The 24,703-nt window shown below is 36.6% G+C and overlaps 1 protein-coding gene and 1 long non-coding RNA gene across 2 annotated transcripts in view; one reads left to right on the forward strand and one right to left on the reverse strand.

Annotated features, from left to right (window-relative positions):
- Positions 1–18,500, forward strand: part of LOC119242655 (uncharacterized) — a 191,430-nt gene extending 172,930 nt beyond the window's left edge. The window contains exon 6 of the long non-coding RNA XR_005124536.2: positions 17,935–18,500. This is a non-coding gene — a long non-coding RNA (uncharacterized LOC119242655). The remainder of the gene's footprint in view (positions 1–17,934) is intronic.
- Positions 1–23,338, reverse strand: part of COL28A1 (collagen type XXVIII alpha 1 chain) — a 149,917-nt gene extending 126,579 nt beyond the window's left edge. Inside the window, exons 1-8 of the mRNA XM_037508168.2 lie at positions 23,202–23,338; positions 20,214–20,374; positions 18,737–19,293; positions 10,121–10,141; positions 8,154–8,210; positions 6,507–6,560; positions 3,916–3,957; positions 1,870–1,896 (exon numbers count right to left, since the gene is read on the reverse strand). Of these exons, the coding sequence (XP_037364065.1) occupies positions 1,870–1,896; positions 3,916–3,957; positions 6,507–6,560; positions 8,154–8,210; positions 10,121–10,141; positions 18,737–19,293; positions 20,214–20,337 (882 nt within the window). The 5' untranslated portion in view covers positions 20,338–20,374; positions 23,202–23,338. The remainder of the gene's footprint in view (positions 1–1,869; positions 1,897–3,915; positions 3,958–6,506; positions 6,561–8,153; positions 8,211–10,120; positions 10,142–18,736; positions 19,294–20,213; positions 20,375–23,201) is intronic.
- Between the last annotated feature and the right edge of the window lie 1,365 nt (positions 23,339–24,703).

Here is a 24,703-nt window from a genome sequence, read left to right on the forward strand (position 1 = left end):
CGGATCCACTGAAACACACAGACAGGAGAGGTCTGCTGGGCCATGTAGGTTAGCACAGGCTACAACTCAGGCTAGAACTCAGGCTGCCGCTGTGGCTGTGGTAGTGCTGAGACTTAACCCCTCGGTCACCAGGGAGACCCCTAAGTCCATGTTCTTCCTCAGTTAGCCACAGCTCAACAAGGCACACTGCCGTAGTTGACAAATTATACTAACCTGACATTTCTGCCTAAGGTACAGTAGGGAATATTGCTGGCATTGGGAGCAGGGAAGGTGGGGTGGGAATACAATTCTTAAAACGAGCTATGCCTGTGTTCAAAAGTCATTTTTTCTCTCTACATTATATTATGAGTCAAAATGACCCAGGAAAAACTGAGCTTCTCTTCAGAACTAGTATTTCTAAATGCAAATAGATTCTTGAAGAATCTATTAGAAAGCAATTAATTTTATAACATTGGATGAGAATCAAATGAGTCAGCCACCAAACCATAAAACAGAAAAGTAACATAAATATGCTCAAAATTCTTCTGGATAGAATTCACATTCCATTTGTCCAAACAGATTTATTAGCTATAGGGTCCTGAGGAACAGCATTTGTTTGAGGGACAGATTTCCATCAATGAAAATATTGTGCTCATGTATTTGCCTCTGCAAAGGCATTTTCTCATTAATTCCTGTAGAATGGCCACAGTTACACAGTTCTAGTTTCAGAAAGCAATGAACAGATTAGCTCTGTTCCCAGCTTCTGATGTGAAAGTCTGATTTGAATGTGGATAGTTTACAATTACTTAGCTCTGCAACTTTTATTTTCCAAATGAGAGGAACTCTTCCAGTGAATCTATAATGCCCCAGAAGGTTAAATTATTTATCAATCAATCTACCAATCAATTTATCTGTATATATCCACACATATCTTTATACATTTATATATATGTATGAGCTTCCTGATGTTGGTAACTAGTTCATTGCATAAATCAAGATGGGGGCATGGATAATTTTTTTCAACTATATACATATATAACAGACAAGCCATTTTACAGGAATTTCAGGCTTGTTGGTCACGCAAAATGTGATCTATAAGAAAGGCGACAGACCTCTTGCCCTGAATACTCCTGAGTCCAAGGGAGGCCAGAGGAGACCCAGAATTGGATACTCTACAGTGTAGGTCTCTTACCAAGAACTGAGGGTTGTGCCACCTGCACAACAGAATGAATGATAGGGACATGACCTGGTTTCAGACAGAATATTTGATAATAGAACTGTGGCATTGACATGTTACACACTCATAGGTTCCTGAGTCCAACACCAGTTATTTTTATTTCTTTTGAATCAGTATTCTGACTTCTAATCTGCAAATAATCATAAACTAACCTACCAATCCATACATTTTGTTTATCAAATTTACTTCTCCTGCAACTTCTCAGATGTCTTCCTGCCTGAAATCAGTGGTTCTTCACTGCTTGCCTAGGATAAATGCTCTTTCCCCAGTGAGAGGATTCGGTCTCTAGGTTTCATAGGAAGTTATGAAGCAAGGGAGAAACCTAAGTGTGCTATTGCTGCATTTGTTTTTATATAGAAACTTTAAATCTGGATATTTGTATTGTCTGTTAAATTGGAGTTCTTTGATAAAAACAAATCATATTTGCAGAACCGAGAGGGGAATCTTTAAGGCTCCTTCCATATCTCATAACATACTCCTATATCTTCAGTTCTATCATTATTTTATGTTAACAGAATTAAGAGTATAATTAGGAATTAGGGAATCCAGACTTATAGAGATAAAGGAAAATAACTTTTATTAAGTATACAGATACATTTATATTTCTGTCTGTCTTTTCTGAAATTCTGGTCTATTTGTTGTTACCAACTTACCTTCTCACCCTTGTACCCAGGACTTCCCTAATTAAAAAAGAAAAGTAAAATATATTAGAAGATATATTTGGATAAAGTATTTGAAGTGTTTATTGATAAAAGTATAATAAAAACACCCCTGGAAAATAAAACAATATAAATGTAAGCGATTTCACTTCTCTTTGCACTTAGGGAAAAGAAAAGAACCTATTTATCCTTTTATTACCTTCTGTACCCAGTTTCAGATTTTTTTTCCAAACCCAATTTATTACCCTTTGACCCAAAGGCGAAGAAGAGATTTGATACTTAAACTCATCGTAGACATGAGGACCTCCAATGGTCTATTCAAAATTGTTTTGACTTTCAAACTATGAACTATCATGGCTGAGATTGTTTCACAGAGACTCACAGAGAAATTGGCTTTGAAAATGCTCTGAAATAATGACCTTTAGAGTGTACGTAAATATTTATATCCACTATGGTCCTCCTTTCAAATTCCGTCTAGAATATATAGCCTCAAGGAAATGAATGGTTCCTTTATCAACCGTAATGAGACAGTGACCTTTAAGTTACTATATTTTATCGCAGACTAAATAAGGGGCCAGTGCTTCTGCTCTTCTTTGGTGTCAACTTTCTGGAATCTTACACAGCCTTTTCCATTGTGTCGCTGCCCATATGCCCTTTAAGTAATACAATTCTTGAATGGACTAGGAAATTGCCAACTCTAAGAAACAAAGTCTTTTTGAAATAGAATTTCATGTCTTTTTCATACAACTATAGATTTCAAATATGAAAATAGAATTGCAAGACATTTTTAAAGTGAGCTGAAAAAATAATGGAATAAATAAGCTACTATGGCAATTATTTTGAGTCTCTGCATATGACTTTTTAACAAAAGGTAAAAAGGAAAACTTCAGGAGGGAAATAACACTTCTTTCCAAACAAGCAGTCATTTTGAAATAGAAGATAGAAGTAGAATTAGTCAAAAATATCGCTATAACTGCAATTTAATCCATTTTAGAAATATTTATTCACATGAATAGTCTAAATTTTACTATCATGCTTACAATTAATGGCTACATTTTAGACAGCTATTAAAACAATTCATGTTTGCAGTGCGAAAAAAATAGACTTCTAATCTTACAGATATGTAGGTACCCTCTACTCCTTGCTACACACAACCATATTTAAAATTGTCATTAGTTCATGTTTAAGAAGTTCATATTGTATTTAAGAAGTAATAAAGAGATACTACTTTTAATAGTAGACATTTTCCTCCATTTTTCTTTCTGAAATCCCTGTTCAATTTATTCTTTCTTTCCTTCCCTTCGTACCTCCCTTCCTGCCTTCCTGCCTTCCTCTCGTTCTTTTTCTCTCTCCCTCCCTTTCTTCCTTCCTTCCCGGATATCCTAATTACTATTTTTAAAACTTTCACATTTTAAAAATCCAAAATTACATTCATCAGTCTCTGCCAAATTTGTTTTTTGTCTTTTCTATTTCTGTTAATGGTACCATCATATCTCAAATCACATTCAGTCAATTAAAATTCTCTAATAGCGTCCCACTGTGCTTAGTTTTAAATCCACCCTCCCTACCATGGACTGAAGGCCCCATGTGATCTAACCCCTGCCTATCTCTACAGCCTTATCTTCCAACATGCTTCATCAACAAGGTTTAGCTTTCTTTCCATTTCTTGAGCCTGCCAAGTCTTCCCACTTCTTTTTCAGTCTGTAGTGTTGGCTTTAAAAAAGCTAATTTAGATTATGCAATTCTTAATGCTCTTGGAACTTTAATTTATTCTTTATTGAGAAAAACATAAGATGTAAAGTAAAATACTCTTCTTATTCAAGCCTCACAAATATCAAATCCTCTTCACTCCTGTTGAGCAAGTGTTTTCTCCTCACATTTCTAGATTCATGACACTATCTGTTTGATTGTCTCTGAGCCATCAAGAGCACATGGGGATACAAATCATTTTTGCACTTGCGCCGCAGGGCTCTGAATATCCTACAGCCTCTGAATATCCTGCACTTTCTTCCCAGGGATGCATTCCAGTTGTGTACATACCCCTGGGCCTTTTTCTCCAGGCTCCCCCTTTTGAGCATCACCCTGTGACAAACAAAAACTTGGTCAAAATTCCATAGTGCCATTGAGTGACTATTGCTCAATAAAATGCATTATTTAGAATTCTTAGCTTAATAGGTTGATCAACAGGGGAAAAAGTCTTTCCCCTTTATAGTTGACATTTTCACCATAAAACCAACAGCAGAAAGCAGCAGCTCAGATAGACTTTGCCCTGTGGAGTGAAGCCAGATGTGTAGGGTGCAGAATGCAGGTACATTTTCACAGTGTGGGCTCAGTCTTACAACCCAGTTTAACAACACAGCCATTGTTTTCAAATACAGCATTGTACTCACTCAAAGCCAGCCATTCTGGCTCTTCTCCAATGGCTTTGGAATGTTTTCCAAAATTTCCTCAAGAGTGATTGCTTGATTTCAGTCAGATTTAGCAAAATATATTATATGGCACAAAATTACAAACCAAGTAAGTGAAATGTGAACATAGAATTAAAATAGGAATTTACAAAAGCAAAAAGAAGTTAGGATGTCATCAATTCAAATGCAAATAAGGTGAGTGAGTATAGGATTTGTGTGTGTGTGTGTGTGTGTGTGTGTGTGTTGTAAAGCTACCCTTTTTTACACAAGCAAGTAATTGGCAAAAAAAACCTTTCATCTAATTTATATTTTTCATTACTTGATATTTTCTGAAAGGGAATGGGTGGGGGGTAAAATTTTAAATTTTTAAATGGCTCTTAAGTATTACCTAATTGTTTTCCAAAATGTTTGTGCAAAGTCACCTTTGCAGTAAAGAACAAACCAGTTTTGTTTTGTTTTTTTTAATAGAGGCATGTTTATTTGTTTATTTATTTGTTTGTTTGTTTGTTTGTTTATACAAGCACTGGGTACAGTCAGAAGCACCAGAGCCAGAGCGGGGAGCAGAGCAGGCAGAAGGACCGAAGTATACTGCTGAGGGGAGTAGCGGGCGGCAGGAGAGGTCTACGCGCCATGTGGGACCCTCCTCCGGTGGCCGGGGAGCAGCAGGGGATCGAACTGGTGCCGCAGAGGCCGCTGGCAGCTTCGCAACCCAGCGGTCAACCGCTGCGCCACCGGGGAGGCCCAAGAGCAAACCAGTTTTAACATGGTATCAGCTATCACTGCTACCTCAATATGTTGTGTTAACTGCTGTAGGAGAGGTTTTTTTTTTTTTCCTATTGAAACAGATAAAAACAAACTCTGTGAACTAGAAAACTACCCCACTTCCTCCTTCCTCATCCCTGCACCCCCCAAAACCCAAAAACTCTGGACACCAAAGTTTTTAAAATGTGACTGCTTCTAAAGTGTACCCCTTTTCAAGGCTTTTCTTGAGGTGCCAAGTATAGGCCTCTCTTCACCTTGCTTGATGTAGGGGTCAGTTAAGACCCTGTGAGCTTCCTGGAGGTCTATTACCATTACTCAAAGAATATAGATTGTTGGGGCAGGAAAGGGAAAAAAAGAATACAGACCATTCTGGTTAAGAATAGGTTCCTAAAGGCTAAGAGAAACTTCTTTCCTTGCCTAAATCCTTCTCCAAATGGAAGAAGAAGTCCTTAGAAAACATAGCTTTTAATGTCTCCAGTTGTAGGTTTATCAGTAAACAAGTTTCTCTTAAGAATCTTAGCTTTCATCTCAGAGGAAGGATGAGGTAAACCCCACCTTGTTTGTCTTGTGAAATCTCTTGCTTTCTTTCCTTGATGCCCCAGGTCCCTAAACACAGGATAAATATTCCTGGCCCTCTCTATTATTCTTTGGAATATGCAACCACGTAAACTCTCCAAACCCATGTTATTGATGGCTTAACCTGTCTGATGCTGTTTTGATTACTCACCCAGAGGGGCAGAGGGTGTTTTTTTTTTTACCCCCACATCGCTATTTAAATTTCATCATTATCTACTGAAATTAAATGTCTTTTTTATTTACTGGTTTTATTTCCTTTCTAAAAATTTGTTTGTGTCCTTTTAACCATTGTTTGACCATTTAATTATTAGAGGCTGGATATTTTCTCAACCATTTTTTATACATTTTTACATAATTATATCTGCTCATCACTCTTCTGTGATCCCTTTAATGGCTCTTAAATTTGAAACACCATCACTCGAACAATGATATGAATAAGTAATTAGAAAACATTAGTCTGGATTTTATTTTTATGGGTATACAAGGCAAAGAATTGAGGAAAAGTCAGAAGGTTAGTGAGTGAGAAATAATTTGGTGTTTTTCTGTTATTATTACAGGGCAGTTATCCATAAAGTAAGCCCATAAAAAACTCAAGTGCTAGTGTCAACATTTCACTAATGACTTTGGGCCACACTATTTAGCTACAATCTCTATTCAGTGTTGCTAGGTTTCCTAAACTTATTGACTGAAATGGTCATGCTACTCAAAATTTGTGAATGCAAGCCAGAGAGTTAATGCAGGAAGCAAATATCCCTTAGCCTTCACAAAAATCATCAGATTTTTGCCATTGATATATAATACAATGTTCTTTGTTCTATTATTTGTTCTTTAAATAAATCTCAAAGGAGATAAATTGGTTTAAAGAAAAACTGTTCATTCATTTACCGGGTTTCCTTTTGGTCCTCGCTCACCTTTAATACCTGGGTTTCCATGTGTACCCTGAAGGCAAAGAGGAAAAAAGGTGATATTAAGAAGACATTCTATTTAGTTTCTTATTATTTCTGATCAGTTTCAGCCCATAAAATGAGAGACGGTTGAAAACAACAACTTTGTCTACCAAGCAGAGATTCAACTCTCCTTTACTGCATACCAGGTAGCCTGCACTGTCTTAAACAGGCAGAATCTTGAATCTCTGGATTTTCTCAAAAAAGAATCTCTCTCTCTCTCTCTCTCTCTCAATTTCCCCCACCTCCCCCAGGCAGTCAATCTCAGAAGATGGCAAAAGAGAGTTCTCCAATACTATTCCAGAAAGGCACTTTCTTTTCCAATTCATGAACCACCAAAAGCTCAGTTTTCTAAGAAATTCTTGCAGGGGCATTCAATAAATGTTAAATAACATTGTTCTTGGCTATCACTATTATAACATGGTATAGTAATCATCTTTAAAATATTGAGTAATTAAAATTGTCAGATTAGCTCAGTAATTATAAATTTTCTTAGTGTTCATTCTAAACCATAACTATATATCCCAAGTAAACCTTCCACTGGCAATCTTTTGATATAATAAGCATAAGCTAAGACTTTATAGGAAAGTTCATTCAAACCTTTGCTTTGGTCAAAGTCAGTTACCACATTATCATATAATGTATATAATTTAGGTATTCTGAAGGGAAAAAAAGACAAACATTCCCACTTTCTAATGCTTTGGTTGATAGAATTTGTTGAAAAAGCATAGGCTTTGGACCTTAAGTTAAAATATGTTATTGTCTAAGTAATTCATGTACACATTTCCCTACCTGTCCTCAAATATCTCCACTGGGCTTCTGGTCTCTGAGGTTTAGCATCATGTGGCTTGATACCAAATGAGCAGCATAGACATGTCTGATGACAGGAGTCAGAGAAATGTTCAACATCTCCCATCACTGTGATGTCATTTCAAATACTTTTTCAGTACAGACATGGCTTCTACCAGCTAGTTGGCCAGAATATTAAGGAAGCTCTCCTTTGGGATTATTTTATCTAAGTATTGAATCACCTTAATAAATCCTGCTATTTATCATAGGTTGCCAAGTGGTTACTTCCATTTCACAGAATTTATGCTAATACCCAAAGCTTCCTGACCAACTTCCTCCCCACGAGGCCACACAGTGTTGCACCTGGATACATGTGAAGACAGGTACCTTCCGGAGACTTCTATGGCACTTGTTTCTAGGTGGAATAGGATAAAGCTTTGCCTAAATCACTGAGGATTTGCATGATCTTTTTTTTATATTTTTCACTCTGGTACTGAGGAATTCCAACCACAATTGTTACATCGGAAGCAATCATAAAATATCCTTTGAGGGAACAACTTCGTCATTTTAAGTGAAATCTGCCCTCAGTTCAGATCAGTAAATTCCCAGGCTTATTTCTAAGGACAAACTGTATCCCTTTAGGAATAAAGGAAAGAAACAGCATTTCTGTTTTTGCTGCTATTTGCACACAACTGCTTTTTAACAGCACAAAGTCAACCCTGTGTTTTCAAATGTGATTCGAGCTGTCATCGCTGGGACTCCTGACTTAACCTTAAGTTCAGAGTGGAAATATACTCACAGGAAGTCCTGGATCTCCTGGATCCCCCTTCTCACATTCACAAATCTTTTGTTCACACTGGATGGATAATTAAATACAATATTAGCACATAGTGAAGTAACATTTCAAATATTTCCCAGTACATAACTAAATGAAACACTTCCTTAAAGAAATTGTGCCTTGCAAATTTTTGGAGATTTTACTCTAGTCTTAAATTCTTCTAGGAAAATTCAGATTGTGTAAGAGCCAGCCAATAAAGTGTTATTTAATGTTGCTATGGTTAAACAAAATAAATCTATCTCACACACACAAACACACACACCTATAGCACTATATATACACGTGTAAATATATTCTATCATATTTGTTTATATATCAGATCATATGTGTCACATATATAACATCTAGTTGCAGATTTTAAGGAGAAATAAACATTTTCAGTGAACTTTTGGCATTTCTGCTGCTTCTGTATAACACATCAGTACTCCATAATAAACAAGTATCAAGTGTTCCTTTACTCATAAAAGGAAAATATTTGACTTATACCATATTTTTATTGATTCTAAAAATGCACATGTCTCCTTTTAACATCTTTGAAATCAGAATGAGTCTTTTATGAATCAGGGTCAGTCATGATGAGGTTGCTATTTTCTGCACACGTACTTCAAAACTTACAAAATGAAATGGAAGGAAGCTCCAGTGATACTATTAGAACACTCTTAAGAAATGCTGCATTACTGCTGTTTTTGAAGGCTAAGAGGCTGGTATTTTGTAGAAAAAACAGGGTATCAATGACTGAGACAAAAAGTGATTCAGAAGCCTTAAACTCTGAATGTGAATTTTTAGGAAGAAAAAAATTTAGCTTGCTTATATTTTCCCTTAAAAGTATGCATACAGTATGCACGGGGCCTCCCTGGTGGCCTTGGGGTACGTCTCAGTGCTATCACCACTATCTCCTGCCAGAGAGCTAACCCACATCTGGCACAGCATTTACATTGCTCCCCTTAGCAGTGTGTTTCAGTAAATCCACCTGGTCTGCTCCTCACTCTGTCTCTGGTGAATCCTCTCACCCCCCATCCCTCCATACCTCTGGCCTATATCCCAGCTCTTCTACACAAAAATGAAGAAAAATTTTAAAAATATAGGCACAAAAGTGATACATAATTTTAAAATCTATTGCTAAATTAAAGGACTCTTTCCATAATTTTTATAAAATTAAAAATTGTAATTGATAAGAATGTTCTTTATCATAGTTTAATTGACAGGTTTTTTTCCCCTTAATGTCACATAAAATAATGGCCTATATATAGCTGACTATGTATAATTCAGTGAAACATGATGCTTCACAAGATGTGGTTAACTTGTTATTTTATTCAGTACTACTTCTAAATTCATGATGCCAAATAAGCAGTTTATCAAACAATGTTCAAATATTCCAACTCTTTGCTTTAAGAAATGCTGGGGAGGCCTCAGCAAGCTTATGGCCATTTATTGTGCTAAGTACTATGCAAACATGTTTGCCAGGTTGCTTTTGTCACTTGGTCTGACTGCTAACATCAAGGAAGACTAAGCTGAAAGGCAATCTGCAAATAGTAGGAGGAAACTCTGGACTGTCTCTTAGCCAGGAACATTTCTAACCTTGGGCAATACCAGGCACATCCCCCAAAGTAGCCAACCCCCCAGGAGACATGCTTAGAATATAGGAAGCATAATAGAGTAAGCCAAAGTGATGCCATTTGATTATTTTTGAGTTCTAAAATCACTATACATCATATGAAATATTTCCTGCTTTTTCTAAATTTCCCAACCTGTAGTGAATGTTGTGATATGCAAGAGATCAATGGCTGCCTTAAATAGAATGGCTCCTTTGTAAAATAATGAAGCATTTTTATTTAGTCACAGCTTATCTTCTTATGTGAATACTAATGCTGATTTGATAATGTGAGCTTTTAGAGTAATTCATAATAATCAAAGCATGTGGTGCTTACCTTCTTTTCAAATAAGATATCCTAGGAGGAAAAAAAGAGAATGAAACATTAACTCAATTCATGTTTTTGCTTCCTGCTTCTTATTAGTCTTAATTATTCCCTATGGGATATGCAATTTCCAGGAAGAATAACAATTCAGCCTTTTTAACCTTGTAAAAGCAATAAAGCCTACCAGCCAACCACCCAACCAACACTCTAAGCCTTAGAATAATAAAAGAGGTAAAGGGTACTTAGATTAAAAATCCTTCTGTTTTCTAGGAACTCCACTCATTGCATCCTATGCATTCTCTTTTGTTTCCTTTATCGGTTCTATAATTTCCATAAGTTGGCTACAAGCTTAATCAGTCATAATGAGAAATTTCTCCCTTTTACTAACAACGACTTAGTCAGAATACATAATTGTGTATTTTCTATTTTTCTATCACTATACATGTATGCATTTACTTATAAGCATCAAAACATTAATTTTAGAATCATAACTTCATGAAATATTAATGAGCCTTGGCAATAATCATTATCAATCTCTTATTTTGCAATAAGGAAACGGGAGCACAGTAACACAACTTGCCTGAGGTCACATGATTGGGCTAAGACACCTGACCAAGTTCAGTGCTGCTTCATGCTTACTAACACAGACATGAATTCACTGCAATATTTTTTAAAACCATTTTCAATGTACAACTTTAGAGAAGTTGGCCCAACAGCTAGGTCTCACTCCCCTACTTCAGATCAGTGGGGTATTTCTGAAAAATGCACTCATGGCCATGTCTGAAGTCAAGCCCTGAAGAGAAATTAACCTATCTCTACAGGTAGAATTACTGCTTTCTTTTTTTTTTTTTTAAATTCTGAATTCTTTTTTTTTTTTTTAAAGATTTATTTATTTACTTATACAAGCACTGGGTACAGTCAGAAGCGCGGGAGGGTGAGAGAATTCACCAGAGCCAGAGCGGGGAGCAGAGCAGGCAGAAGGACCCAAGTACACTGCTGAGGGGAGTAGCGGGCGGCAGGAGAGGTCTGCGTGCCATGTGGAACCCTCCTCCGGTGGCCGGGGAGCAGCCAGGGATCGAACCGGCGCCGCAGAGGCTGCGGGCAGCTTTGCAACCCAGCGCTCCACAGCTGCGCCACCGGGGAGGCCCTCTTTTTTTTTTTAAAAAAAAGATTTATTTATTTATACAAGAACCGGGGTACAGATATGCGGGAGGGTGAGAGGATTCATTAGAGACAGAGCGGGGAACAGAACAGACAGACTGACTGAAATACACTGCTGAGGGGAGCAGTGGGCGAGACAAGAGAGGTCTGCCATGCCATTTGGGTCTCTCCATGTCCAGCAGGGATCGAACCGGTGTCCAATGTCCAATTACTGCTTTCTTTTTTTTTTTTTTTTTTTTTGTTTCCCTCACCGGTGGCCGGGGATCAAACTGGCAACCCAGCGCTCAACCGCTGTGTCACCAGGGGAGGCCCAATTACTGCTTTCTTAAGGTAGAAATTATGTGTCAAATTAGTGCCTACAATTGGATATGAAGTCTTCACTTCCAAAAAAATAGAAAATGGAAGTAAAAAGCACTAGGGCATTTCTTGTAAGATATTAAAAATGAAGGATGTAATAAGAAAGTTAAAGATAAGTCAGAGCTGTTAATTTTTTAGAGGACTCCACATCACTTTAGTTTTGTTTTACTTTATTTTCCATACAAACTAATAATATCAAGGGAAAGCAGCAAAATATTTCAATTGGCGCTAATGATTTAATGGTGGGGCAGGAAGGAGCGATTTGTTTGGGATTACATCCCGTTTTTTCCATTCACTAATTATGTGGCCTTGGACAAGTCACATCATCATTCCAGGTCATTTTCCCCATATATGAAATGACAAAGTTTGATCCATGTTCTTGAGAGTTGTAAAACTTATCACAGATCATATGTACAAAATTCAGTCTCACCTATAACCCACTTCCCTCTTCTCCTTCCCTCATGTACCTCTCTATGAATGTAAATTACTAGTTGGTAAAAATCCAGACTGAAAGCAGAAGAGATACTTGTATCTTTAACAGCTAGTAAGTTTCATGGAGAACAGGGACTCAGATACACTGACATCTCACATAAGAAGTCAGTAGCCCTCCCCAGAGCATTTGGCTGTGCTTGGAAAGCAAAAGTTGTGTATCCTTTGTCTCTAGACTTCCCATATGCTATATGTGTTGATGTTGTGATGATTATGACTGATCAAGAGTCCAACAAGGTAGTGGCAGAGTGAAGATGCCAGGCTTGCCTTCTCCACATATTCTCAACCAAATTATAACTATACGAAAACAATCCCTGAAAGAGACATAGTTGACTGTCACCTGTTTCAAGAGTGATAGCATGATGGAAGAGGGTTTAAAAAAAACTGTTTAAAGTAATACAGAGTAGTACAGATTACAAGGGGGGTGGTGACTGCTGTTAAGCAGACTTAACACCTCTGCTGTTAAGTCAAGACACTTGCCACACTTCAGCCTTTAAAAACCTGGCACTATCATGGACAAAAAGGTGCACGCAGTCAGCATGCAGGACAGAGGGTGTACCGCTGGAGAACAATGGAAGTAAGGGTTCCACTTGAGCTTAAGCCTATGATTTCCAAACAAGAACAGTTGGCACCCAAATTGACTGGAAGAGCCAGATCAATCACCTGTGTCTCCTCATAAATGAAGCTATTATTTGCTTCCCGCAGCTGTGATTTGAGGAACAGGTGTCTTACCCCCACCCTAAGCTAATACTGAGACAACTGAAAGTTTTCACTAACCAGAGTTTGAAACAACTGGAAATGAACAACAGGAGGAAGCAGCCCAGGATAGGCTCTGTACTCAGTACTGACTGATGCTATATGTATTAATGTTGTAATGACCCCAACTGGTCAACAGGTGGGGGCAAAGGAGATGGAACAATTTTAAAATTATCCGTCTAAAGCAACCACTTTTTTTTGCAAGTACCCAGATAAAAAGGCATGCAAAAGGCAAGGACAGATAAAAACATGGCTGTGCCAAGAGGCCCAGCCAAAATTAAAATTAACAAGTGGTCCTCATAATATACCTCTGAAAAGTGGTTTAAATATAGGTGCTATATTTAAGCCAATTGGAGAAGTTTATACACTGCATGACCAGAAAGCTTGCCAGAAATTTTCCAACCAGACATACCCATTCTGCCTTGCCAAGAGCTTTATAACCTACCCCCTTTTTTGCTATCAATGGAATTGGATGCTTATATTATTGTCATGTAGATTCCTCACCCACCCCCAAATTCATGTTATAATTATGTGCATTTGGCTTGTGTGCTAAGTTAAATCTTCCTGATTCATTGAAGTTAGCATTTTAAAGGTATAAACCTAATGTGAAACAGCACAGTCCCTGCTCCACCTATTATCTGAACATCCCTTCCAAAAATACCTTAGAGAAATTTGCATTCTTGTGTATTTCAGCATTTATGTTTTTAACAGTGAAACACTGGATATAATTAAAATATTCATCAACAATGAAGTGGATCAATAAATGAAATACTACACGTAGTTCAAGTGGATGCATTCAATCTACATTTTTCAATATAGAAAAAAATGAGTGAAAAAACAGATATATAGGCTATGACCTGAATTATGAAATTAATCTTTTTAAATATCATAAACTTGTTTTTTTTTTCCTGGGAGGAGGAATGGGAAAAGTGATTCAAAAGGAGTTCAAGAGAGAAAATAAGACAACTAATAATTCAAATCAAATTGTAATATTTGTAAACAACTACTAAAATAAGAAAAGTACAAAAAAATTTCAACATTCTTCTAACATTCTTCTAACAAGCAATATCATTCTATTATCCAGTATCTGTTTCTAAACTCATGAATTTAGCTGCTATTATGCCTGGTGTGTCATTTTGCACTTTTTTTAAAGGTCTTACTTTGAAAATTCAGTTTCTGCTTTATCATATTACTCTTTCAGAATATGTGCCATGAGGCTTAAACTGTATCAACCCAACTAATTATTTTTGGAACTCACTCGATTTTGTGTTTACTGAAATTTATATTTCTATGGAAACAAAAATGGACCCAAAACTGCACAATGGACCAGACTGTTTCAAACAAAGAACAAAGCCCCAGGAGAGAAAACAGACCACACAGAGCTAGCCATGTGGGAAGGGAATTCTAGACTCTGTATGTTTGTTGGGTGGAGAGGTTATAACAAGAAGTTTTATTGAAATAAGTGAATTGTCTGGATAATTTTGAAAAGAGGAATGCAAAGGACCAACTAATTGGTACTATGCTGTTCTGTATGTCAATGTTTATAAAGAGAAAAATCATATAAAGACTAGTGAGTGTGAGCAATAAAACAAAGGAAAGTGATGAGGGACATTTAAAAAGAGTGACTAGAGGGGCCCATGTAGACAGAGATGGAGGCCTGAGGATGTACTAAGGGCTTTCACTGAGGCAGAGAAGCAGATCGTGTGGAAAACCAACTGGGAGAACATGGTAAAAGGCAGATGAGAACATGAGAACATGGTCAGTTCAGTTCTAGGTGGAATACTGTGGTTTACATGGCAAGGATACTGTGGTTTACATGGCAAGGATAAACAGAGAAAGGCCCCCCAGAACAAAAGACAAATCCATTTTATTAATAGAGACAAAAGTTTTATGATAGTATATATGTGAAAGGAGAATCCTAGAATGAAATTGACTATGTAAATTGCCTCCTCGTATGCAGGTGGCCAATGCTATGAGGAAGTGACAGAAAAAGAATGTGAGGAACATGCTAGAGTTATCCAGCAAACAGAATAAGCATACAGAACTTAGTAGGCAAGGATTACAATATTTACAACTTAATAGAGTAACAAAATAGTCACTATAAATCTTAAACAGAGAATAGATATAACTGTAGACAGAAGAATCTTTGAAAACAGAAGTGGGCCGTAATTAATAAATTAATAAAGCATAGGATTCTAAGGATGATACAGAAATTATCAAATTGATCCGTTCTTGGTATGTGAAGGAGAGGATATACTGTTTTTATCTTTTCTTAGTACTTTTCAAAAAGAAAAGAGACCATTTGTCCTAATGTTTATTTCCATAAAGACTTTTAAAATATTTAGCAGGGCCTCCCTGGTGGCCTAGGGATTAAGTCTCAGAGCTATCACGGTTACCACCTGAATTAAATCAGGCCAGGGAGCTACCCCACATGTGGAGCAACGGACCTCTCCTGTTTCGCTGCTGCTCCCATTAGCAGTGTGTTCAGTAAATCTGCCTGTTCTGCACCCCACTCTGTCTCTGGTGAATCCTCCCATGCGCCCTTCCCCCACACCTCTGGCCTACACTCCAGTTCTTGTATGCAAAATAGTAAATTAAATACATACACAAAATATTTAGCATTAGAGGTAATTGAGTAAAGAATTTTCTTTCTAATTTCCACGTAGTTACTCTTGCTCATGAGATATCCAGGAGATTGTATTGTATTTTTTCCTTTAGGTTTCAGTACTACTATGTAAACCATAATAAAATAGCAATAAAATTATTTTCCTCAATCTGGAATCATCAGGTCTCTCTTGGGTAAATCAGAACTAAACAGTGCTCATGGGGTTCTTACATCATGCTTTCTAGTAGAGGTGTCATGGAATGGACAATGATTCCTTGATTTTTCTTGGCCCTGGAAAAATCTATTTATTTTAAATCCTCATGTTCAGAAATTCAACTAAGTATCCTCTGCAATAAAAAGGAATAAACTGCTGATAAGAAAAACCAGTCTAGATGAATCTTAAAACCATTATTCTGGGAATAAGAAGTCTGGCACAGATAGAATACAGACTCTATGAATTTATTTATGCCTAACTTCAGAAAGGATCTAGAATGACAAATCAGTAACTCAGGGTGAAGGAAAGGGTGTATTGCAAAGAGGCATGAGGAAACTTTTGGGGCTGATGGAAATGTTCTGTATCCTACTTGTATCAGTGGTTTTAGGATACATACATCTATCAAAACTCATGAAATGTGACACCCTCAAATGTGACACATCGATCTGATGGGAGAAACTCTTGGGTGCCTGCAGATTATTTTAAGTGGATATCATTTTTAAGTGGATATCCACTTTTAAGTGGATATCATTTTGTACTTGTTATCCCCAATTAACTTCTTTTGAAAAGTCAACTACATAATTATTTCAAAATAAAAAATTCAACTAAAGGTGTAATAGCAATAGATTAGATAAGGAAATTTTCCAATGGTCTGATCAAGAATCACTTTCTGCCTCCTAGTCAGAATTTGAAACATTGACACTTGGTATCTTGCTTTGAAAAGCCTAAGAAGTCCTTTGCATTTGGAATGTGTTTGGAAAGCAACATCTGAGCAGTGCCCTAATGACAGAATTTCCATCTGAACAAACAAACTGAAATCATAGGACATTAAGGAAGGGCTAGATCATTGGGATTCTTCCTCATTTTCTGGTTTCCTTAGAAACAGACAATCCTGTTTTGAGTCTGCTGCCAAGAGCTTATGTTCCCAGTCCGGCAGGAGCTCTCAGAGAGAGTCAATCTAGGAGAGTATGAACCTGTAGAGCCTACACATCTGGCCAAACAAGCAGTTGCTGTTCAGCAATAGGCAACTCATTATCACAATAGGCAACTCATTATCACAGCCCCACGATTCTCTCCTGCACATGCTGAAACTTTCTGTTTTAATGCCAGTAGCGAGGACACCAGTACAGACAAGGCAAGGCAATTAGCCAGGCAACCCTGCACATTTTTCTTATATGCAAAAGAGATGCTCAGAAAATGAGCACTCACCCCATGTACCCTAGGGGAAGAGCTAGAAGCGGTAGTAACTTTGGTGAAAAGATGTTTGACTGTTTTAAGGCAGTTCTGATTGGGAAAAAAAAAAATTTTTAATACTTACTATTTCCTACCTTTATATGACTTTAGGATTAAGCATACAGACTCAAGGGCCTTTACATGGCCTTACATTATCAACTATAAAATAGAGAGAACAGCACATACATAATAAGATTACAGTAAATGTTGAATAATATAAAATATGTTAAGTGCTCAGAATATTGCCTAATACACAGAGAGCACTACAGATATAACTATTAATTAGATAAGAAAATTCAACTTCTTATGCTGAAAACAACTGAGTTAAGAAGTAAGGTTATGGGCCTCCATGGTGGCGCAAGGGGTTAAGCACCACACTATGAAGCAATCCACAGCCTCTGTAGCACAAGTTCGAACCCTGGCCAGCCAGGGAGCAACCCACATGGTGCAGCAGACCTCTCCTGTCTCGCCTGCTGGTCCCCTCAGCAGTGTATTTCAGTCAATCTGCCTGTTCTGTTCCCCACTCTGTCTCTGGTGGATCCTCTCACCCGCCCCCCCGCTCCCCACATCTCTGGCCTGTAACCCAGCTCTTGTATGCATAAATAAATAAATCTTTTTTTTTTAAAGATTTATTTTTTTATTTTACATAAGAACTGGGGTACAGGCCAGATGTGTGGGAGGGTGAGAGGATTCACCAGAGACAGAATGGAGAACAGAACAGGCAGACTGATGAAATACACTGCTGAGGGGAGCAGCAGGCGCGACAGGAGAGGTCTGTCGTTCCACGTGGGACACTCGCCAACTGGCTGGGATTGAACTGGAGCTGCAGAGGCTGCGGACAGCTTCACAGCATGGCGCTCAACTGCCTGCACCACCTGGGGAGGCCCAATAAATACATCTTTAAAAAAAAAAATAAGGTTAATGTTGAGAAAAAAGAATTGGGGGAAGGGATAAAAGAAGCTAAAAAAAAATTCTGAAATAGGACCTGATTTTTTTTTTTTTTTTTTGCAGCCTATAGAAAACATTTGCTTGCCCTTTTCTCAGGAAAGCAAAGGAAATTAGTATTTATAAGAAAATCACTTCTTAATACTTAACACAGCAACCACTTTATCTCCAGAAGTTTCTCCTTGAGAAATATTGTGAAGAGGGATTGACTTTTGATTGTTTACCCTTGTGTTTTCTCAAGCAGCAAGACAAGGCTCTCAAACGCAGCTGAGCAACCATCACAGCTAATCACACCCTCAAATGCGACACATCGATCTGATGGGAGAAACTCTTGGGTGCCTGCAGATTATTTTAAACTGGGGAGGGGGGGGTCTTGTTAGCAACAAAGAAATAAGGAGGTAACTTTTTAAAAATTGCAAGTCTGTACTTCGCATGAGTAGCAGAATATGGCAATAGATGAGACAAAGAGCCAAAAATTATCCCTGCAACTATGGACTAGGAAGAGAGCAGTTTTGTACACATATAGCAGATTACAAGTTGACCACAAATTGAATATAAGTCAACAGTGTTCATGATTTCAGGATGTACAAACGAAAGTCTGAGGTATATGATTGGAAAAGAATCCTAAAATCCTCAGCAGCACTGACTCACAATAAGGTTAGGAATGCAAAACCAACAGAATGCACCTGGTCTGATACTTTGCATTCATCTGATGTAGACTATCAAGGGATTTTGGAAAGATTCTTATTTTCATTTCCAAGATGGATCTTTTCCTTTCATCTTTTTTACTTATTATCTGTCCTTATTGAATTTCTAACTAAGACATCTATATTACAATGAGAAATTTACCAACGCATTAGATACCTACCAGGCGATCCTGAATTTTATCTACAAGGTTTGTATCACTCAAGAGTAGAATGGGTTCATCGGATGCATCTCCAGATATCAAACGAAGTTTGGCTTCATTGACTACAGTGGAAAGCCCAATGGTGATAAGTAATATTCCTGCCTTTCTGGCATCTTCAGAAATATTTTCAACATCTGGATTCTTTGGATGGTCTTTGCCATCAGTCATCAGCAAAGCCACTTTCAAACCATCTTTACGCCCTTCTCTTTTAAGTAACCTAGTGGCATTCGAGATGGCATAATAAGAGAAGGTACCTTGCCCAATGAAATTCATAGACTTGACCTTCTGTTTAAAAGTCTGCAGATCCTTCCAAGAAGAAAATGGTGGATCAATTTGGACTGAACTGCTAAACTGAAGGGCTGCCAGTTTGATGTCATATTTCAAGGAGCGAGCCGGGGTCAATTGGAAAATCTTGTCACTCAAATTGTTCACAAAATCTTTCTGTTTATCAAAAAGATCAATTTTAGCACTTTCAGAGCTGTCCACAATGAAGACAATATCTATGAAGCAAGTGGAGTCTGAAATAAAACAAGTAAGTCGGGCACATTACTGATTCCTATTCATGAAATAATTTTGCATAAAGAGCCTTGATATGGTATTCTGTGTGTTTCTTTTGTTTAGTTTGGTTTGATTTTTTTGTTATTTTTGTTGTTTTGGAGAGGAGAACAAAGTGTGAAGAGAGGTACCTGGGAGAGAGGACTTAAATTGTAAAGAACTAAATCGCTTTCCAAATCTAAAATTTATTTTTCTCTTGTAAAATCATGCAAATCAAAAGTAAACAAATAAAATATCATATATTATGAGTATCTTCCCCAAATAAAACCTGCTTAAAGCGGGAGGGAAAGATGGTGCGTGATAACGTAACATTCAACTAACATTAGACAAAGTTGTCTAGAAGTAAATAACACTTGACCTATCTCGGTTGTGTGTCAAATTCATGAGCCTCTTCCCTTTTTGGTGTTTTTGCTGAATGTCTATACACTTCATAGCAGGTGTATAACTTGCTATACTCTCTCAGAAGTAGACAAGTTATATTGAACCCAGCTCTGTATATTACAAGTAAATTTGCCTATGGCCTCGAGTGTTCCACTTCAGCTGTGGGTCTCAGTTTCTATACTTATGAGTGTCATGCCTATTTTACAAGGTTACTGTGAGGATCAAATGAGACAATCAATGTACAAATGCTCTAAAAAACTCTGATGTTTTTAGGAATATGTGCTGTAAATATGTAAGGTATATTGTTATGTACAATTATATCAACACAGTATGTCACATATACATATATATACACTATATATATAGTATGTCATGTCATATATATATATATATATATATATATATATATATATATATGGCTTTGCTATTTACTTCAAATGAATTTTAGAAAAATTCATGTTAGTGTTTTAGCAAGCGAAAACTAATAGTTAAAAACAGTTACCCTGGAGGTCTTTTTTCCTCGTAAGTAAATTTGCCTTTGATCCTTTCTTTCTCTGTCCATATATTGTTGGACTCATAAAAGCTGGCAAAAGCAGGAGATGAAAGACAAAATGTCTGTTCCACATTATGGTAGATGGTGAAAAATCATCTGCCTTGTAGCACCTTTAATAGAAAAATCAGTTATAAGTAATTTCACAAAATATAGTGTTTACTGTTTTTAATTTCAAGCCAGTAGAAATGAAAATTAGCATGTGACTGGAGCAAAAGGCTTTTAACCTAAATAAATTGTGACACAACAACCAAACATTTATTAGTGACTATTTCAATACATTTAAATAATTACATTCAGAAGTCTGAGTTTCCCATTTTATTATGGGAAGCAGGTATCGGTGAGAGTAATTTAAAAACATTTCACTTTCACTCTGTATGATGACTAGAGGTCAATCACAGGGTCTGGGTTGACGTTTCCACGTTCTTCAGAGTGAATTTAGATTGCTATGTGGTAGTTGCATTCATTTTCATTACAATTCCTGATGATCCTAATATTTGGCCGAGGTTGTAGGGAATTACCACCATTTCAATCTTAACATTACACACAAAGTTTCAGTGAGTTCAGAGGCTAAGTCAAAAATTAAATTGTCTTTCTGTTCCCATAGAACCTTATTTCTCTATTCAACTCTTGCTTTAGAAACTTCCTCTCCACCAGAGATCCAGGCTGGCCTACAGTGCATATCCAATGAATCAGAAGGGTATGAGAGAAAAATTAATGGATTTGTGACGCATACTATTCTTCCAGTGTCTGCTTAATCAATGGGCAGAAATAGGACTTGAAATGAGGAAGCACCACTCTGAGTACCTCTGTGAGTCTATATTTCTGGGTAGATTAACAATGAAATATAGAATCCTGTATTTATATCTTCAGCCATCTTCATTACTCAGTATGCCCATCTATACACCAAATGTTTTCTAAACCCACATATTTCCTTGACAAAAAAAGACCAATGTGTGACCTGCTCAGTATATCCAAGAGTGGAAAGAAGAAAGCTTATTTTGAACCAATGTTCTATGTGATTCAAAAATGCTTGTCTCCTCAAACTACGTTGACTTTCATAAGTTCTGGAAAGGCATCGCATTTTCCTCTGGCAACTTGCCTTGAGGAAATGGGATTTGGGAAATTATGAGCATAGTTTTTCCAGGTTCTGAATAGGGAGTGGAAATACAGCAAAGGCCATGAGGAGTGAGATGAGTGACTGATTTCTTTCATACATGCCAGATGGAGAAACCCCCAAGGGAAGCAAAGTTGTTAGGTTGGGGCTGGACCAATGGAGGCTCCATGCCATAGTCTGTTCCTCCAATAGCTTCATCTAGCTGGAAGTTTAGTAAATTGACCTGAATCAGTATGACCAAACATCTCTATTGGCAAGTGCATCAAGTGCAATTGGCCAAATGCCAACTGTCTTTCAGACCAGGTTTGCTGAGTTGTGAAGACAGCTGTGTTTTAAGAGAGAAAAATAGAACAAGAGCAAGAAGTGTGCTAAGGAAATAGGACACACAGGATATTCCTTCCCAAGTAATCCCATTGCTAATCAAGTTTAACTCTGAAGATTAGCATAAGGATAAATTTATGTAGCTGGGATTACATTTTCAGAGGAGGGGAAAGGAATAACATATTCCATGCCCCTCTTATTTACATACAATTTTTCTTTTTTTGTTGAACCTATGCCATAGAGAATTTCTCAAAGTTATGGAAATAAGAGACTGAGAATTAAATTTCATTGAAAGCAAGAAAGATTTTATAAGCTACAAGATTAAGGCAACTCTTCAAAAACTTAGTTAAGGTGATTCCCATGTAGGATCCTGAGGGAAATAAAACCTTCTCATTTGTAGGCCTCGTTTTGGCATTGGAAATGCTGGCTTTAAATACTGATCTTTCTATTAGCTGCTCATACAGTTTTCTTGGCATTTAATTATGAATTCTAACCTGAGCCCCTATATGTACAAAATCCATGGGAATGACTTGTTAATTAGTAATAATTTCATATTTTATTGTTATTTGCCCTGACATTCTTTAAAGTCTAGCTTCCAAACCAAAGTCTTGTTATTCCTTCTTGTTTTCCTGTATTTAGCCATAAGGCATCCATACCCTTTCCTACTTTTCTTTTCCAGTTTTTTCAGTTATACTACCTTCCTGAAATTCTTTTCTTCTTTATTTGGCGTCTTAAGATCCCCCTTATTTCTGATCACTCTTGCCATGTTCGCTTTTGCATCCATTTTTCACCATTCTCTCATTTAGATATCATATAAAATAAAACAAGCTTCAGGAGGAAATGACATTGGTTAAGTGGAAGAAATATAAACTCCTTGTTTACTATAAGTTACCTGTTATAAATGCAGAAACAATGATTATCTTTTAACCAAATGTCATATTTTTGCCTAAAATTTCTTTTGGTAAATATCAGGTTCAATTAATCCAATCGACTTTGTATTTTATGATTTCTTCAAAAATGAAATGATCCCAGCAAAGCTTACCACTTTTATTCACAGGGTTTGCATCTCATTTGTTTCTACATAAAGATGATGAAATAAAGATTAAATAAAGACTTGATTCATTTGTTTCTACATAAATGATCAAATAAAGACTTGATTCAAACACCAAGCTAGCCCTCTAATAAAGTATTTGGCAATTGATGTTGAATCATAAAACCTTGCTCCAAATTGAGAAAAATGTCCTGAAAGACATTAATATCATTGTAATGCTATGTAGTAAATAGTAAATGGAAAATTAATTAACAATAACTTTAAAATAAAATTTTAAACTTCTACATTTTAACAATTACTCATAATTCTCATATTATTTTAAAGTAATAGCAGAGGATAAAAAGTTTTGATACACTTTCTTCACATAATAAGTATATAAACCATTTATATTCTAATTTCTAAATGGTTCTATCTCATTTCAAATGATTAAAACCAAACAGTTTTGGCTTACCTTATGAAGTCTGTCAAACAGGAATTAAAGAGTGGTTAAGCAAATATTAACAGCAAATACCATTATTTGGGGATGGAGCTGGGTATTTGATATTGTTCTCTTTTGTGGGAAATAGAAATTATCTTTGCTTTTCGATCTTCTGCAATCTTCTACTCATGTTTATTAGACAAAGTTAAAGCAAGAGTGGTCAGGCACTTGGCCAGTGTGCAAGATCTGGGTGGGATCAGAAAGTAAATTAAAGGAACAGTGTCTTTTCAGAATGAGACTGTTTTTCAGTCTGTTTGGAAAAAATAATTCGAGCAGATTTTTTACTTTCAGGCATTTATTGACAGCCTGCCTTTGTCTCTCATGCTATGTCCTTCTCTTTCTATTCCAACATTTCTTTCCCTGGATTATACTCCATAAGATACCGCTTCCAAGCAGTTTTATGACATAGCATCAATAATGCCAAGTTCTGATATAAAATTGGCTTTTCAAGAAAGGCAATTGTATTGATAATTACTGAAGCTAGATAATGAGCATATAAAAGTTTATTATTCTAGATTTTCTATAGCTGTGATTTGTTTTGTTATTTTGGCATTTAAACTAAGAAAATGTTTATTAAATATTAATTTACTATACAACATGCAAATTTTAAATGGACTTTATATCTTAATGCAAATATATATAAAGTGAGATTAGTGAAATTTTCCTGAAATGGTACACATTGAGAGTAAGATCTAAAATGCAGAAGCTTTTATGGTCATTGCTTATTTAATGGTTGCAAATGAGAGTAGCATTCTTAAAGTTGTATTTTTTTTTCTTATGTTATTTTTCCTCCCTCAGGTGTAATTTCCATAGTTTTCCCACCACAACATCACCAGTGAAATGCCACTATAGTCCCTTATGCTCTTCCCTGCCTTGTTTTGACCCCTCTCCCTCTGCCTCCCTTGCTATTTGCCTCAAATCTATGCTCATCTTACAAGTTTTATCTTTTTCCTGACCCTAAGTTCATTTTCCTGTTCCCCCTATAAATGAAACCATTTGATATTTTTCTTTCTCCTTCTGACTTATTGCTTAGCATAATCCTTTCTAGCTCCATCCATCCATGTTGCTGCAAATGGCATGAGTTTCTCTTTTTGACTGCTGAGTAGTATTCCATTGTGTATATATGCCACATTTTCTTGATCCAGTCATCTGTGTTGGGGCATTTAAATTTTTTCCATATCTTAGCTAATGTAAATAGTGCTACAATAAATAGAGGAGTATAGGTTTCCTTTTGAATTAGTGTTTTTGTGTCCTAGTAGATTCCTAGGAATGAGATCACTGGATCATAAGGTTGATCTATTTTTAGTGTTTTGAGGGTCTTCCATACTATAGCTATGATTTTTTTTTTTATTTTCATAAAGCTCGTATGATCACTGCAGTGGTTACATTCTCTCTTCCTATTTCCTGTCTTGTAGTTACCGTCCAGATTAAGTCAACATCTATTAATACAAAACAAGAAACCACTTGATCCCTAG

This window comes from Talpa occidentalis, unplaced genomic scaffold, assembly GCF_014898055.3.
Source record: "Talpa occidentalis isolate TD23 unplaced genomic scaffold, MPIMG_talOcc4v2.1, whole genome shotgun sequence".
Taxonomy (NCBI): Eukaryota; Metazoa; Chordata; class Mammalia; order Eulipotyphla; family Talpidae; genus Talpa; species Talpa occidentalis.